Consider the following 14,713-nt stretch of genomic DNA (forward strand, 5'->3'; position numbering starts at 1 on the left):
GAGTTAGTTTGATGTTCAGCTATGTTTACACACAGACAAGATTGTTACTACCATACACTTGCTATCAGGAATCACCAGTCTGTTTTTTCTGTTTTGTGTTTCTTCTTTAATTGTTTGTCTCATTGAGCCCGATGGTTTGTTTATTTCATAATGTAATAAATAGCTCCTAGCTTCTATTGGATGCAGTGGAAAGGATGCACTTTCCACATACTGTAAAACTTATCTATGTTCCACTGTGATGCTCAGACCTGTGGTCTAGGTCCTGCTTTAAAGACACTGTTACCAGTCCCATGTGATGTTTGCCTTCAGCTCTGACTCATGGACAGTTTACTTCACTTTATGTAGAGAAGGTGCTGAAACTGAACATGAGTCAAAGACTGCTTACCTGGTTTTTGAGAGTTATCCAACTTATGTCACTACTTTAAGTTAACCTAATATATTTAGTGTGGCTATTTTTGTCTATGGTTTGCAATTCCTTTTTTCCTTTCATGTTGATCGATCTCAATTTTTGTTGTTTGGAGGCGGTGTAATTTATTTCAAAACAATACCCGACCCCACCACCACCACCCCTAACAGATTATTTCTGTCTTCATAAATACTGTCCTGGTAGGATTGGGGAGCTTACTTTAATTGCTGTCAGAAGTTGTGAGGAAACACTATAAACATGTTCTGTATCTCTTCTTTACTGCATGTTTGTCTTCTCATGCCCTTGTGTGTTTGAGCGTGTGCGTGTGAAAGTGTGTGTATCCTGCACACACACCAACCCCAAAAATATATAGCTGAAACAAATTATAAATAAAGCAGATTTATACTGAACTGGTTTTGAAAAACATCACTTTGCTTTTTATATCTATCTATATATTTATACTTTTTTGAAGGTTTTTTTTTATTGCTAAAGTAAAAATCAAAGATCGTTTATAATCACTGAGGACGAGTTTTTTTAAGAACTTTTATTGAACCTTTGCAAAACGAACAAAAGCGACTACATTTCAAAAATTGTTAGCAGAATGACATTACAGAGTAGCTCCGAAGTTCGTGTTCATCTCAACTTGCATTTTGTAGATACAATTCAACTTGGTATAGTAAGAAGACAATAAACAAAAACAACAACAAAAAAATAGAACATGAAAGGATACAAATAAGACAGCATGAAAAAACATATTATGTGTATATAAATAAAGTTTTACAAGGGGGAAGTTAAAGAGCAAACAAGGTCTATTGTGTATACCATCCAAAAAGCAGTTAGAGATTAGTGTCCATAATGAATTCATAAAGCTTTATAGCATTGGGGGTGGACATTTTACCCAAGGATCTCAATAGCAGTTTAATTTCATTTTTTAGATTATTCCACGTAGGTGGATTTTTGAGATATCAGCATTTGTGTATGAAAAATTTTGTTAAGATTATGAGATTATTAATTAGAAATTCATTATTTTTATCTTTTAGTATAATGCCAAATAAGACATCTTCAACTGTGAAATTGTTTATATAAATTTGATTGGAGTTCAGCCAATTGTGGAGTGAATTCCACATCATTAAAATTTGATCACATTCATAGAAAAGATGTTTGGTCGATTCATCGTTTTGTTTGCATAAGTAACATTTTTCCACATTGAATTTAAATCTGGTTTGTATAAAATGGTTAGATGGGTAAATATCATTCAAGGTTTTAAAATGTACTTCTTTATACTTTGGGGGTAAAGAGAATTTTAGATAGTTGGTTCTCAAAACTTTAATTTCTTCTTTTGAAAAATTTTGTAGTAACGAGAATCGGAGTATTGGGTTTGGATAAGAGGTTTTGTTTAATTTGTTTCTCAGGAAAATATTATTACATTTTTATTGAAAATTTCTATCCCATCAACTGCTAATATTTTGAGTCTAGGGTTAACTATATAACCGATAGAAGCTTTAACTAGATGAACCAGAGCACTCTGAGGACGAGTTGGTAAAGCAGATTTCTGACGAGCTACTTTGACGTCATCGGCAGTCGAAGGACCCCGAGCCGATTTTGCTCCAGACTTGCAGACATCTTTATTTATGCCTGTTTAATATTTGCCTACATTTTCCAATATTATTTGACCAGAAGCCTCATTTATTGTTCATTTATTCATATATAGCCGTAAAATGTTAACATAAATAATTATTTATAAATATATATAAAAATATATGTATTTATTTCGAATTTTTTGCAGGCATATTATCGAGCAGACTTCTCACCGCACGTTGTATCACAAGCAGCAAGTGAGTGTGTTGACCGTTCTCTGTTTGAGTTTATGTGTTATTTTTAAGTTTACACCTATGGGACGAGGGAGTAACTCTTTTTTTCATACAATACCATAAAGCTGATAGTGTATTCATTTAAACCGACCGCAGAGATGTCGGTAAACCGCTTCGTGCGTTTGTTTTCTCGGCTTCAACGCCACATAAACACTCGGACGAGCTGTCGGGTGACTTCTGGCTGTAATTTGTTACTTCGGCAACATCAAGCTAGTTCGGTGGTTTGCTGTAGAAACGTTTCTTCTAATAGCTCAAAATCAAATCCTCCGGACACCTCGCTGTTTGTTCCTGTCTCTTTGAAGACTGACACCTTGGATGATGGTAGTGTAGGAGCTGAGCTGACTCAACCCCTCGATAAAAGTAAGTCGGGTCATCAAAGTTATGCATCTCTTGGGACAAAACGCTAATTTGCTGTTAAATGGCCAAAATTAAACTGCTGCTGACAACGTTGCTGTGTTTGATGTGCATCTCCGTTCTTTAACCTCTGCCTGAAGGTGAACTGCTTAAAATGTTGAACCGGTTTTACAAAAGGAAGGAGATGCAGAAGCTGGCCGCAGACCAGGGTCTAGATGGTAAGAAAATAATACACTGTAAAGATATTACTTACATCAGACCACACGTTTCTCTCAGACGTCTGATGTTTTTTCTAGCTTGTCTGTTCCACCAAACCTTCATCAGCTTTAGAAAATATGTCCTGGAGATGACGTCACTCCCAGCTGATCTGCACATTATTCTCAATGACATCTGCTGTGGTGCAGGTACACCTCCCACGTGATGATTTTGTATTTATTTTGTGACCTACTGATTGTAAACGATTCATATTTAATTGCCTGTAATCTGTTATTTCCTCCAGGTCATACTGATGACATTTTCCCATACTTCCTGCGTCATGCCAAGCAAATATTCCCCATGTTGGATTGTATGGATGACCTGAGAAAGATCTCAGACCTCAGAGTTCCTGCAAACTGGTATAAATAACAAGATCATACCTCATTCCTTACATACAATATAATTAGCTCTGTGGCTAATAATCAAAGGTATCTGCCATACTCAGACTTCATTGTAATCTGCATGAGTGTTTTTATCTGCATCAGGTACCCAGAGGCTCGAGCCATCCAGAGGAAGGTGATCTTTCATGCTGGACCTACTAACAGTGGGAAAACCTATCATGCCATCCAGCGCTACCTCGCTGCGCAGTCTGGTGTTTACTGTGGGCCCCTGAAACTGCTGGCACATGAGATCTTTGAGAGGAGCAATAGTGCAGTGAGTAATCTTCATTTTCTTCATTATTGTTTAGCATAGAGAAGAATTGGGATTACTATTTGGAAACCCAAACTGAAAGTGCTTGATTTAAGATTTTGTCAAGAACCCTGCATTTGTTAAGTTTGTTAATTTCTCATTTTTATTTTATAATCCTGTCTCAATATATTTTTCACTGATCTGTGATCTGCTGTTTTTGTTGGGGTACAAATGACTCTTTGGGCTTGTTTGTACTCTCACAGAGTGTACCATGTGATTTAGTCACTGGAGAGGAGAGGACCTTTGTGGACCCAGAGGGTCGAGCAGCTGGACACGTGGCGTGCACCATTGAGATGTGCAGCGTCAGCACACCCTGTAAGTGGACGTTATGTGTACAAAGTGTTATGATGATGCTAAATCTGTGTGATACTATAGTCGTTATGTCCTCCAGCAGTCTTAAGCTTATAGCAGCATAGCTAAAGGGATGAGCCAGGCCAACACCAGCTATAGGATTTATCAAAAAGGAATGTTTTAAGCCTTATCTTAATAATCAGATGTGATATCATGGGGAAAACTTTAAACCAGAAGGTACAGGTACTTGTATCACACTTATGTCAGTGCGCCCCAGGGCAGCTGTGGCTACATCATAGCTCATCCCCACCAGTGTATGAATGTGTGTGTGAATGGATGAATGATACACTGTAGTGTTGTATCACTGTAGTGTAGGTCATTTTATCATTTATCATATGTGTGTGTGTGTGTGTGTGTGTGTGTGTGTGTGTGTGTGTGTGTCTGTGTGTGTGTGTGTGTGTGTGTGTGTGTGTGTGTTGCGGTGTGAAATATTAACTTAAGACTTAATTAATAACCCAAAAGTTTATTTATTACACAGAAGACTCAGTAAGATTCTTTTCATTTGATAAACTGGAAATGCAACCCGTTTCTGTGTTTCATTTCAATAATGAGGCAAGTTTAAAAATGAAGAAATTTATTTACTAACAATTTTAAACTAAAAGATTTGAAACGACAATCATAAAAATGACTATTCAGAAATGGCAATTTTAATGACAATCCTTAACAGTTTTGATATTACTTGTTAAAAGCAAACCTGTGATGGTTGGAGCTAAAATTGAGAATGATGGGTTTTGGATGCGTGAATGCGGTTCAGAAGGTTTCTTTTGGAGGGAATGGAAGGTGTTCTGGATGAAATGATGTTCGTGTTCTACCTCACCCAACCAGCTGACCCTCTTTGTGGATCCTGACATCGAAGGATGGGTTCATCCAAGATGACACTCGGGGCTGGCAGAGAAGACGCCGAGTGTCCGGTTGTCTGGTCCACAGTGGTAGCAGGGCACACGGCTGCACGAAGCGTTTGGCAGATGCACGTTTCGTCTTTTAACTTAACATCAGAAATCAATGACTCTGGGAGGGTCTTTCGTTTAGCTCGTTAGTTTCGTTTGTTCTTTAGCCATTCTGTCAGCGTGACAAGAACAGCAGGTGGAGGCTTAGGAGACGGCCGTTTCTCCTTACCTCGTGGTGTTGGTTCCAGAACTGGACGTGAAATCTGTGATGGTTAGATTTTACCAAACTCTCTCAGAACACTCCCCCTCTCTCTCCGGAAGAAAACTTGGTCATGCGTCAAAGAACATGTGCTGCAGTTATTGTTATCTGAACTCTGTGTTAGCTGACAGTGAAGGTCATCTTTGCTGAACACATCTTTAATCATTATAATAATTCATTATAATACCCAAAGCATAATAATCCATTTCATGTAATTAAGATACCTTTATAATGAGCAAAGTGATCATGTGGTAATGATTATTTAAACAGTAATAAAATCAATGAAATATTAATTATTATTTAATTATTATCATCGTGGCTTGAAGTGTCCTTCTTCTGCCGGAACAGCAGATACTGGTGTTATGATCTCGGCAGACATCGTGGCTCCTTGGGCTTTAATCTGTGGATTCAAAGTACTGTTTGACCCAGCTGGGCAAATGTGACCTTTGGCACAAATCAGAGAACCTTCATCACGCTACATGTGTGTGTGTGTGTGTGTGTGTGTGTGTTAAAAATAGTTGACTGTTTTAATAGTGACATTTAGTACATCACAAATAGAATTGTTTGTGTGTGTAGATGAGGTGGCTGTAATTGATGAAATCCAAATGATCAGAGACCCCTCCAGAGGCTGGGCATGGACCAGAGCGCTGCTGGGTTTGTAACACATCCGAACACACACGTTTGCATCGTGATTTAATTCATCTGAAGTTGATCTGAACTTAAACCACTCTGAATGGTTTTTGTAGGCCTGTGTGCGGAGGAGATCCACGTGTGTGGGGAACCTGCAGCTGTAGACTTCATCAGAGAGCTGATGTACACCACTGGAGAGGAGGTGGAGGTGAGACTGAAACACTCTGTAGAGCAGGAAATGCAAACTGCAGTGGTGGCCCACAGGAGACCTTCTAACATGGTCCCATCCATCCTCAGGTCCACAACTACGAACGCTTAACACCGTTCTCAATCTTGAACCATGCAGTGGAGTCTTTAGACAACCTGAGGCCAGGAGACTGCATCGTGTGCTTCAGTAAAAATGACATTTACTCTATAAGCAGGCAGATTGAGGCCAGAGGACTAGAATGTGCTGTCATTTATGGCAGTTTACCACCAGGTAAACACATCTTTGAACACAATGGTTTATTTCACTGTACATATATAATTTTAGTCTAATAAAATAATATTGGATCACTATTGATTCCAGGCACTAAGCTGTCACAGGCCAAGAAGTTCAATGACCCCGATGACCCCTGTAAGATCCTGGTTGCTACAGATGCTATTGGCATGGGCCTTAACCTGTAAGATTTGTCAACAAAAAGAGTCATTACCACACCGTTTTTATTTTATTTACAAAAAAACGACAGGAAGTTAAAGTAAGACCTGTATTTGTCTCTCTCTCTTCTGCTCAGGAGTATAAAACGAATCATCTTCAACTCTATAGTGAAGCCCAACGTCAACGAGAAAGGAGAGAAACAGATGGAGACCATCAGCACATCGCAGGCTCTCCAGATCGCAGGCCGAGCAGGAAGGTTCGTCTCTGGTTGAAGAAAACTCCCAGTGCAACAAGCCTTTTTTTGTCTCCAGGATTTTTCATACTTGTCTTTTTCCGTTTCAGGTTTTCCTCAGTTTTCAAAGAGGGAGAGGTGACGACCATGCATCGAGATGACCTGCCCGTCCTGAAAGAAATCCTCAGCCGCTCTGTAGATCCCATAAAGGTGATTATTTTACACACAAGAAGACACCAATGCGTTTCTTTTTGTTTAACCTGCTTGTTTGTCTCAGACTGCAGGACTGCATCCCACTGCAGAGCAGATTGAGATGTTTGCTTATCATCTGCCTGATGCTACGCTCTCCAACCTTGTGGTGTGTAAAAAAAAGCATCTAGTTGTTTATTGATACTTGAGTTAGGTTGTTTTTTTTGGTTAGAATCTGTTTTTTCAATTGATTAAAACTCATAGCTTGTCCTCCTGTCCATTTCCACACCCTTTTATTATCTCAGAAGGATGAATGAAGCTCTTGCTCCTGGGAGGTTCTTTTAGGATGTTGTGGTCCTTGCAAGTGAATGGATGCAGTTAACCACTCCTGCCACTAGAAGTCATCACATTGCACTTATTGGACTTTTAAACAACTGAATTATTGTCTTTGTGCACTAAATTTTGTTGCGTTTTCAATTTGCATGAAGTTTTTTTCATCAACATGAACATTGTTGAAAGAAACTGTGTTAAAGAGGAAATTATCCTAATGGTTGTATTCATGCATTTGACCCCAAACCACATTGTTTATAAATTACGTTCTGTTCCTTTTTTCCATCCCAGGACATATTTGTCAGCCTCTCTCAGGTGGACGGTATGTATTTTGTCTGCAACATCGATGACTTCAAGTTTCTGGCTGATATGATCCAGCATATACCGCTCAACCTGAGGTCGCGCTACGTCTTTTGCACCGCTCCCATCAACAAGAAGCAGCCGTTTGTGTGCACGTCATTTCTGAAGGTGAGACGAATTAGACCCACACTTGAAGGAGGGATGTCCTGAAGCAACATTTGGGAATTCTGAGTAATTTTACACATTTTTCTGAACAACTTTGTGATTCACTTTTTTCAGTTTGCACGTCAGTTCAGTCGAGATGAACCTCTGACGTTTAACTGGGTCTGCCGCCATATCGGCTGGCCTGTGGCTGCGCCCAAAAATATCAAAGATCTGGTTCACCTGGAAGCTGTTCATGATGTGTTGGATCTGTACCTCTGGTTGAGGTAAATGTTGTCATTTCAATTTCCCTGCTTGTTGTCATGGATACTGTTATGTCTAAATAAATAATCATGGATCAAGTTTCTTTAGAAACACGTGCAGGTTTAATCTCTTTTTTTTTACATCTGTGTTGTAGCTACCGCTTCATGGATATGTTACCAGATACAGCCTCAATCCGGGAAATCCAGCGGGAACTCGATGATGTCATCCAGACGGGTGTCCGAAACATCACCCGTCTGATCCGAGCCACAGACCCAAACATCACCGACCCGCTGCAGACGCACGGCAACTCGCTCGACCAAGCAGGGAACAGCAGAAAAGATACTGGCAGCACTTTTTTGACCAAGGGCAAAGGTCAGAGGGGCCCTGAAGGGAGGATAGACAGTTCACTGGCGAGTCGTCTGGTTAGAGACGGTCTGCTTACCCCAGATCTGCTCAAACAGCTGCAGAGGGAGTGGTCCCAAAGCAGCAGTCAGAGTGCCCTCCTCTCAGAACAAACAAACAAGAACAGCAAAGGGAAAAGAAAGAAGAAATGAAGAGACATCCCCATCGTGGTAATCTGGAACAGGTACAGGTTACAGAACTAACAATCTGGAATGAAGCATACAGACGTGTTGGATTATAGTTCAGTCTGGAATCAATTACTGGGTTGTTTTATCTTTGTTATTCTTCTCTAGCCTGCACACGGGCAAACTGAGTCAAGCTGGAGATGCTCGTCATTCCGGTTCCTCCTCACTCCTTTTACGTTTGTCTCTAATGAAGGAGCGGGTGTATCTGAAAAGTGATTCTTCCTTTTTTTTTGTCGACAGAATCACTTTTTAGGAGAAAAAATTACCTGTCATGAAACGGACCAGTTGGCGAGTAACAAACTGAAAGCAGGAATGTTTCAATAGACTTAACTGCAACACCAGACTGATCCATAGCTAGAAAACAATTTAAGGAGGCGTCAAACTTTTTATTTTACTCACTTTGAATCAGATTCTTTAGAACATCTGTTCATAAACCGTAACATGTTATATGTTTGTTTTTGTACATGTAAGCAGTTGTCAATAAAACATTTTAAAGGTTTTTGTTCAGTTTAATTCATGATGTTTGATAGAAGAGCTGCCCCCACCACCCATTTAAGACTTGGACCCTTTGGAGCTAATGTAAAAAATTTGTTTTAAGGTTTGAATTTATCATTTTTATCTTAAACATTTTACAATTTATGTTTTATTTATACAAATAAAAGTATTGTGTCCAATTATTTCAGTTCCTCTACTTATTGCTTAGAAAGTTTGATCAGGTCGGAGTCAGCTGAGGTAATTACCTTTAACCTGTAATGAGGTTTTTAATAAATAACTACTGGGGACAAAGCTGGGTTCATTAAATGTGTCCACACAATATAAATATATATAAACTCCATTAAGTTGTGACTTAAATATTGAATTTATATGTGTTACCTGATTATTTTAATAAATATAGCCACTGGCTTTGATGGTGTACAGGGGTGCCCAATCCTGGTCCTGGAGGGCCAGCATCCAGCAGGTTTTGTGGTTTTTCTGCTGCAACAGATGTGATTCAGTGGTTGAAACACCTGTGCAGCAGCTCATCAGGCTCTGCAGAAGCCTATGAATTAGCTGCTGATTGAAATCAGGTGTGTTGAAACAGAGTTCAAACTAAAACATGTAGGATACCGGCCCTCCAGGAACAGGATTGGCCACCCCTGGTGTAATAGAACGAACCTGCTGTGGTTGTAAAATGTCGTCGGATGCAGAGAATTGTGTAGATTCGCTCAAATATAGGCCTTTATCATTCTTACGCATGGCCATTGTGTAAAATAAGAGATTATGCAGAAGAAATCCAGATGAAACCGTAAACGTTTCAGTGAGACTTCAAAGAGGATGGGCTGTAAGGATGAGAAGGGTTTGGCTTGTTAATCATTAAGTTGGTGCAGAGGTTGGTCAACGCTCAGTGGACTCTAAACAGACAGTGACAAGACACGAAGGATTTTTCTGTTTTTAAATTATTTCCCAGACTGGTGCACAGCCTCCCATTCGAACCAGCTGTTTTTGTTCTGGTCCGTTCTGTAGATCAAGATGTTTGTTGCTCATCTTGTTTCTTTCTACTTCTCCAAACTTCAGGAGGATCCCACAAAGAAGGTGAGACTCGTTCTGGATGCAAAAACCAGTTAAGTTAGAAAGAGATTACCCTCTGTAACTAATGGGGAATCGACCTTATTGCTGTACTATTTTAAGAACTGCTTGTTTTTATAATGTTTTAAAAGTTCAGTTTTGTTAATTTATTTTTGAAAGAAGAATAAAAACCGAATTTGCTGCTAACTGACCTCAAATGCATTTTAACTGGATTTATCCAGAATTAAAACAAATTCTAATCTGCTCAGCGTTGCAGTCAGGCCGCGTGTCAAAAACATTCAACAACCACATTGCATGGTAACTTCACCAAGACCACCAGACGAGGTGGTCCTGTGGAAAGGTGCAGCAACCATTAGTTACTGTATTGCATATTTTTCTGTCCTAGGTAATGATTAATATCATCCTCTTGGATCGATCTAACTTCCTCAGAGATCAAAGTTCTGACACTCCCAGCTCTGATCCACACACACGGTCAAATTCAGATAGTCACGCATTAATAACACTGAACAGTCCAACATTGTTTCATAAACCTGTTATCACACTTTGGTTAATTGCGTATTTATAGTCATCTGTTTTAAGGCCCTCGTAATAAAACTTATTTATGGATCTGATCTGTAAGGATTTTGTGGACCCAAGACACAGAGAATGAGACACAAATGACATTAAATGAAACCAGAGTTGTTTTTTGTTTGTTTGTTTATTTTTGGAAGAAAAAATCTGCTACAAAAAACAAACTTGCTGTGAGAATAACCAGGAGTACACATGATCTGGAGAAACCAGGGACTATAGATGCTGGAAGGGTGGTCATAGACTGAGCCAAGGAGCAAAACTGAGAAATGAAACATGAAAAGGGGGGAAAAAAAAGATGAGCATGTAAAGATGAATTAAAACATCACTGACTTTAAAGCAGATCTAAGCATTCCATTTCTGTGCTTATTTGTCTGTAGAAGCGTAACTAATGAACAGACCCTTTTGTGTTGATTATCATTAACGCACCTGCACTTTTGATCCAAAATGTCTACTTTCTGTATTATTTTAAATCTCATATTTATGTTTTTTTGTCAAATTCACCATTTAAATATCACCTAAAATTTCAATATTTTCCTTAAATTACTTGTTTTTTTGAAAATGTTTTATTTATGAACCAGTATTTATTTACAAACATAAACCAGTATATATTTTTTCAACCGCAAAAAGGCATCATGAATTAGATCCTGCAACCCGTTTCCTTTCTGTTTATTCTTCCCTCTTTTTCTTTTTTTTTTAAGGTGGACCGGTTTCTTCATGCCATGCGTCTCAACGATGACCAGCTGAATGAGCTCTCGGCACGTTTTCAGGCTGAATTGAAGAAGGGGCTTTCTGCAGAAAGCAATGCAGCAGCAGCTGTAAAAATGCTGCCAACTCACGTTTGTTCCACTCCGGATGGATCAGGTTATTAGAGACGTTTATTTCCATAGATATTTGTGCATTTTGTTTATTTCAGAACTATGCTATTATATAATATTTCTTTCTTTTTTCCTTTTTCTTGCAGAGAAAGGTCAGTTCCTGGCTCTGGATCTCGGAGGCTCCAAGTTTAAGGTGCTCCAGGTTAAAGTAAGAGAATGTGTGGGCATTAAAAAGGGAGATGTGGAGATGGAGGAGAAGATCTATCCAGTACCAGATGAGCTGCTCACTGGGAGAGCAACAGAGGTCAGAAATGGATAACCACATAGATTTTAAGATTTAAAAAAGGCAGACTTTCTCTACTGCCTTATCTCCTCCTCATCTGCAGTTATTTGACCACGTGTCAGAGTCTCTGAAGGATTTCATGCATGAAAAGAACATCAGTCTGGAAAAAAAACACCCCTTAGCATTCACCTTCTCTTTCCCGTGCGATCAGTCCCGTTTGGATCAGGTACAGCCTTCTCCATACAGCATCCGGTTTCATAATCTGAACAAACTCCACAGGCCTGTCATTTCTAATCCCTACAAGGGATTGTTTTCACTCTCTAGGGAACGTTGTTGAACTGGAGCAAGAACTACAAGGCTCGAGGCCTTCAGGGGAAAGATGTGGTCCAGGCTCTCAGAGAAGCTGTTGAAAGAACAGAGGTAAGATGTCCCCCACATCTTTCATGGGTCTGATGATGACTAGTCTGATGTTTTAGTCGAGGATGTACTGTTTCTAATAGATCTTCCTGCGTTAAACATAGATTTAGTCTGTTTTGTGATGTTTTCTCATGTTTACCTTTGCAGGGTTTAGATGTAGAAATATTAGCAATGGTTAATGACACCGTAGCCACCATGATGACCTGTGGGTTTGATGACTCGTACTGTGAAGTGGGAATTATCGTTGGTGAGTTTAGAAAATCAAAACATCACCATTAAATTTAAAATGGTAAGCAGATTGTATTTCTATAGCACTTTCTAGGGTTTCTACAACCCCCCAAGGCACTTTACAACACATCCAGTCATTCACCCATCCACCAACACACACACACATTCAGGCACTGGTGGTTATGAGCTACAATGTAGCCACAGCTATACACTGATGGAAGCAAGGCTGTCGTGCACTGGCGCCAGCGGTCTCTTCGACCACCCTGATGAAATGATTGATTTTGTTATAACTGTTGTAGTTTCTTTATTTCATTTGACAAATTTTGCAACAACGTGTGACATTTCCTGGGTTCAAAAAGAGCCACTCACTGAAACTGCTCTGTTAGCAGTGACTGAATCCTTAAAAGAAGCTAGAGCGACTGCCAAATCCTCAGTGCTTATCCTGCTTGACTTATCGGCTGCATTTGACACTGTCAACCATGGCTTCCATTTGTCCACACTCTCTAGCATGGGCATCACAGGGAAAGCACACGCCTGGTTTGAATTGTACCTCACAGGACGATCATTCAGTGCATCTTGGCTTGGACAATCCTCTACCGTGCACCATCTTGCCACAGGAGTCCTCCAGGGCTCTGTACAAGGACCTCTTCTCTTTGCCATATACACCACCTCACTGGGTGAGATCATTCGATCACATGGCTTCTCCTACCACTGCTATGCAGACAACACCCAGCTCTATCTGTCACAACCACACTGTCTCTGCACGAATATCAAACAGTCTCTCTGACATATCAAAATGGATGAAATCCCATCATCTCCAACTCAACCTCTCTAAAACTGAACTACTTGTCATCCCAGCAAAACCATCCATACAGCACAATATCTCAGTGCAAAATGACTTCCTATCTCTGGCTCCTTCAAAGGCAGTTTGAAATCTGGATGTTGTTATTGATGAACACCTGACCTTTAAAGATCATGTTGCCTTTGTTGCCCGTTCATGCCGCTTTGCGCTGTATAACATACGAAAGATCAGACCATACCTAACACAACATGCCACCCAGCTCCTGGTGCAATCTACTGTCATCTCCCGCCTCGACTACTGCAATGCTCTTCTAACTGGTCTTCCAGGCTGTACTGTGAGACCTCTTCAAATGGTCCAGAACGCAGAGGCGCGTCTGGTCTTCAATCAGCCAAAAAGAGCACGCGTCACCCCTCTGTTCATTGAGCTCCACTGGCTACCGCTAGCAGCACACATCAAATTCAAATTGCTAACACTAGCATACAAAGTCCGAGAAGGTACGGCTCCCATCTACCTGAATCCTCTTGCAAAGGCTTACGTCTCGGCCCGGCCGCTCCGGTCATCACAGGATCGTCGGCTAGCAGTGCCTACACCACGCTCAGGACAATCCAGACTCTTCTCGTGCATCGTTCCACAAATGTGGAATGACCTTCCAAGCACTACCAGAACTGCGGCTTCCTTTTCAATTTTCAAGAAACTCCTGAAGACCCTGCTCTTCAGAGAGTATCTTCTTAACTAGCACCTTGCCTGCACCCGTCCCCCCTCTCTACTGTCCACTCCTTGCTCCCTCCTCTCCATGACTGATGTCAATTTGTTGTTGTTACTATTGTTGTTAGCCTCAAGGGCAATATGCCGATTATCAATTGTAAGTCGCTTTGGACAAAAGCATCTGCTAAATACATAAACATAAACATAAACATTTCCAGGCAATTAGGAATTTGTTTTGCAGAGAGAGAGAGAGAGAGAGAGAGAGAGAGAGAGAGAGAGAGAGAGAGAGAGAGAGAGAGAGAGAGAGAGAGAGAGAGAGAGAGAGAGAGAGAGAGAGAGAGAGAGAGAGAGAGAGAGAGAGAGAGAGAGAGAGAGAGAGAGAGAGAGAGAGAGAGAGAGAGAGAGAGAAACTGAGTTATATTAACCTCCATGGCAGCAGACAACAGGGGCTTTGTTATCACTGTGCCGTGAGTGTGTTTTGTGTGTTTTTATGTGCATGGGCACCGGCACCAACGCCTGCTACATGGAGGAACTTCGTCACATCGACCTGGTGGAGGGAGATGAGGGGCGGATGTGTGTGAACACTGAGTGGGGTTCATTTGGAGATGATGGAGCCCTGAAGGATTTCCTAACTGAGTTTGACAGGGAGGTGGACGCAGCTTCCAGCAACCCAGGAAAACAAATGTTTGGGAAACAGATTTCTTTTCTCATGTTCTCGTGCCGTGTCTCCTTTCCTTCTGACTTTTTCTTTAATCTGCAGATTTGAGAAGATGGTCAGTGGGATGCACCTGGGGGAGCTGGTGAGGCTGGTTGTGTTAAAGATGGCCAAACTAGGAAAGCTGTTTGATGGACGTGTGTCAGATGCTCTGAGGACCAAAGGGAAGATAACCACTGCAGATGTTGCAGCAATGGATGAGTGAGTAAAAACCAAAAGGGAGATCATC

At 40.6% G+C, this 14,713-nt stretch overlaps 2 protein-coding genes across 4 annotated transcripts in view; both read left to right on the forward strand.

The window, feature by feature from the left end:
• The first annotated feature begins 2,236 nt into the window (after window positions 1–2,236).
• On the forward strand, window positions 2,237–8,882 carry supv3l1 (SUV3-like helicase). The gene is made up of 16 exons (XM_015953788.3): window positions 2,237–2,637; window positions 2,772–2,849; window positions 2,928–3,035; window positions 3,131–3,245; window positions 3,372–3,540; window positions 3,780–3,891; window positions 5,650–5,727; window positions 5,820–5,911; window positions 6,001–6,181; window positions 6,272–6,365; window positions 6,477–6,596; window positions 6,683–6,782; window positions 6,850–6,930; window positions 7,383–7,559; window positions 7,671–7,819; window positions 7,951–8,882. Exons 1-16 carry the CDS (start codon window positions 2,376–2,378, stop codon window positions 8,348–8,350), a joined length of 2,316 nt encoding a protein of 771 aa, XP_015809274.3. The 5' UTR covers window positions 2,237–2,375; the 3' UTR covers window positions 8,351–8,882.
• Window positions 8,883–9,746: 864 nt separating this feature from the next.
• Window positions 9,747–14,713, forward strand: part of hkdc1 (hexokinase domain containing 1) — a 43,990-nt gene continuing 39,023 nt past the window's right edge. The window contains exons 1-8 of one of the 3 annotated variants that reach the window (XR_011521621.1): window positions 9,747–9,955; window positions 11,218–11,380; window positions 11,481–11,638; window positions 11,721–11,843; window positions 11,942–12,037; window positions 12,182–12,280; window positions 14,269–14,453; window positions 14,530–14,685. Coding sequence is in view for 2 of the 3 variants with exons in the window: in XM_070554944.1 (XP_070411045.1) it covers window positions 9,893–9,955; window positions 11,218–11,380; window positions 11,481–11,638; window positions 11,721–11,843; window positions 11,942–12,037; window positions 12,182–12,280; window positions 14,269–14,453; window positions 14,530–14,685 (1,043 nt within the window). In the remaining variant the exon portion in view is untranslated. Of the gene's footprint in view, window positions 9,956–11,217; window positions 11,381–11,480; window positions 11,639–11,720; window positions 11,844–11,941; window positions 12,038–12,181; window positions 12,282–14,268; window positions 14,454–14,529; window positions 14,686–14,713 lie in introns of all 3 variants that reach the window. The other 2 variants (XM_070554944.1, XM_070554945.1) reach the window with 2 other exon arrangements.

Source organism: Nothobranchius furzeri, chromosome 9 (assembly GCF_043380555.1).
Source record: "Nothobranchius furzeri strain GRZ-AD chromosome 9, NfurGRZ-RIMD1, whole genome shotgun sequence".
Lineage (NCBI taxonomy): Eukaryota > Metazoa > Chordata > Actinopteri > Cyprinodontiformes > Nothobranchiidae > Nothobranchius > Nothobranchius furzeri.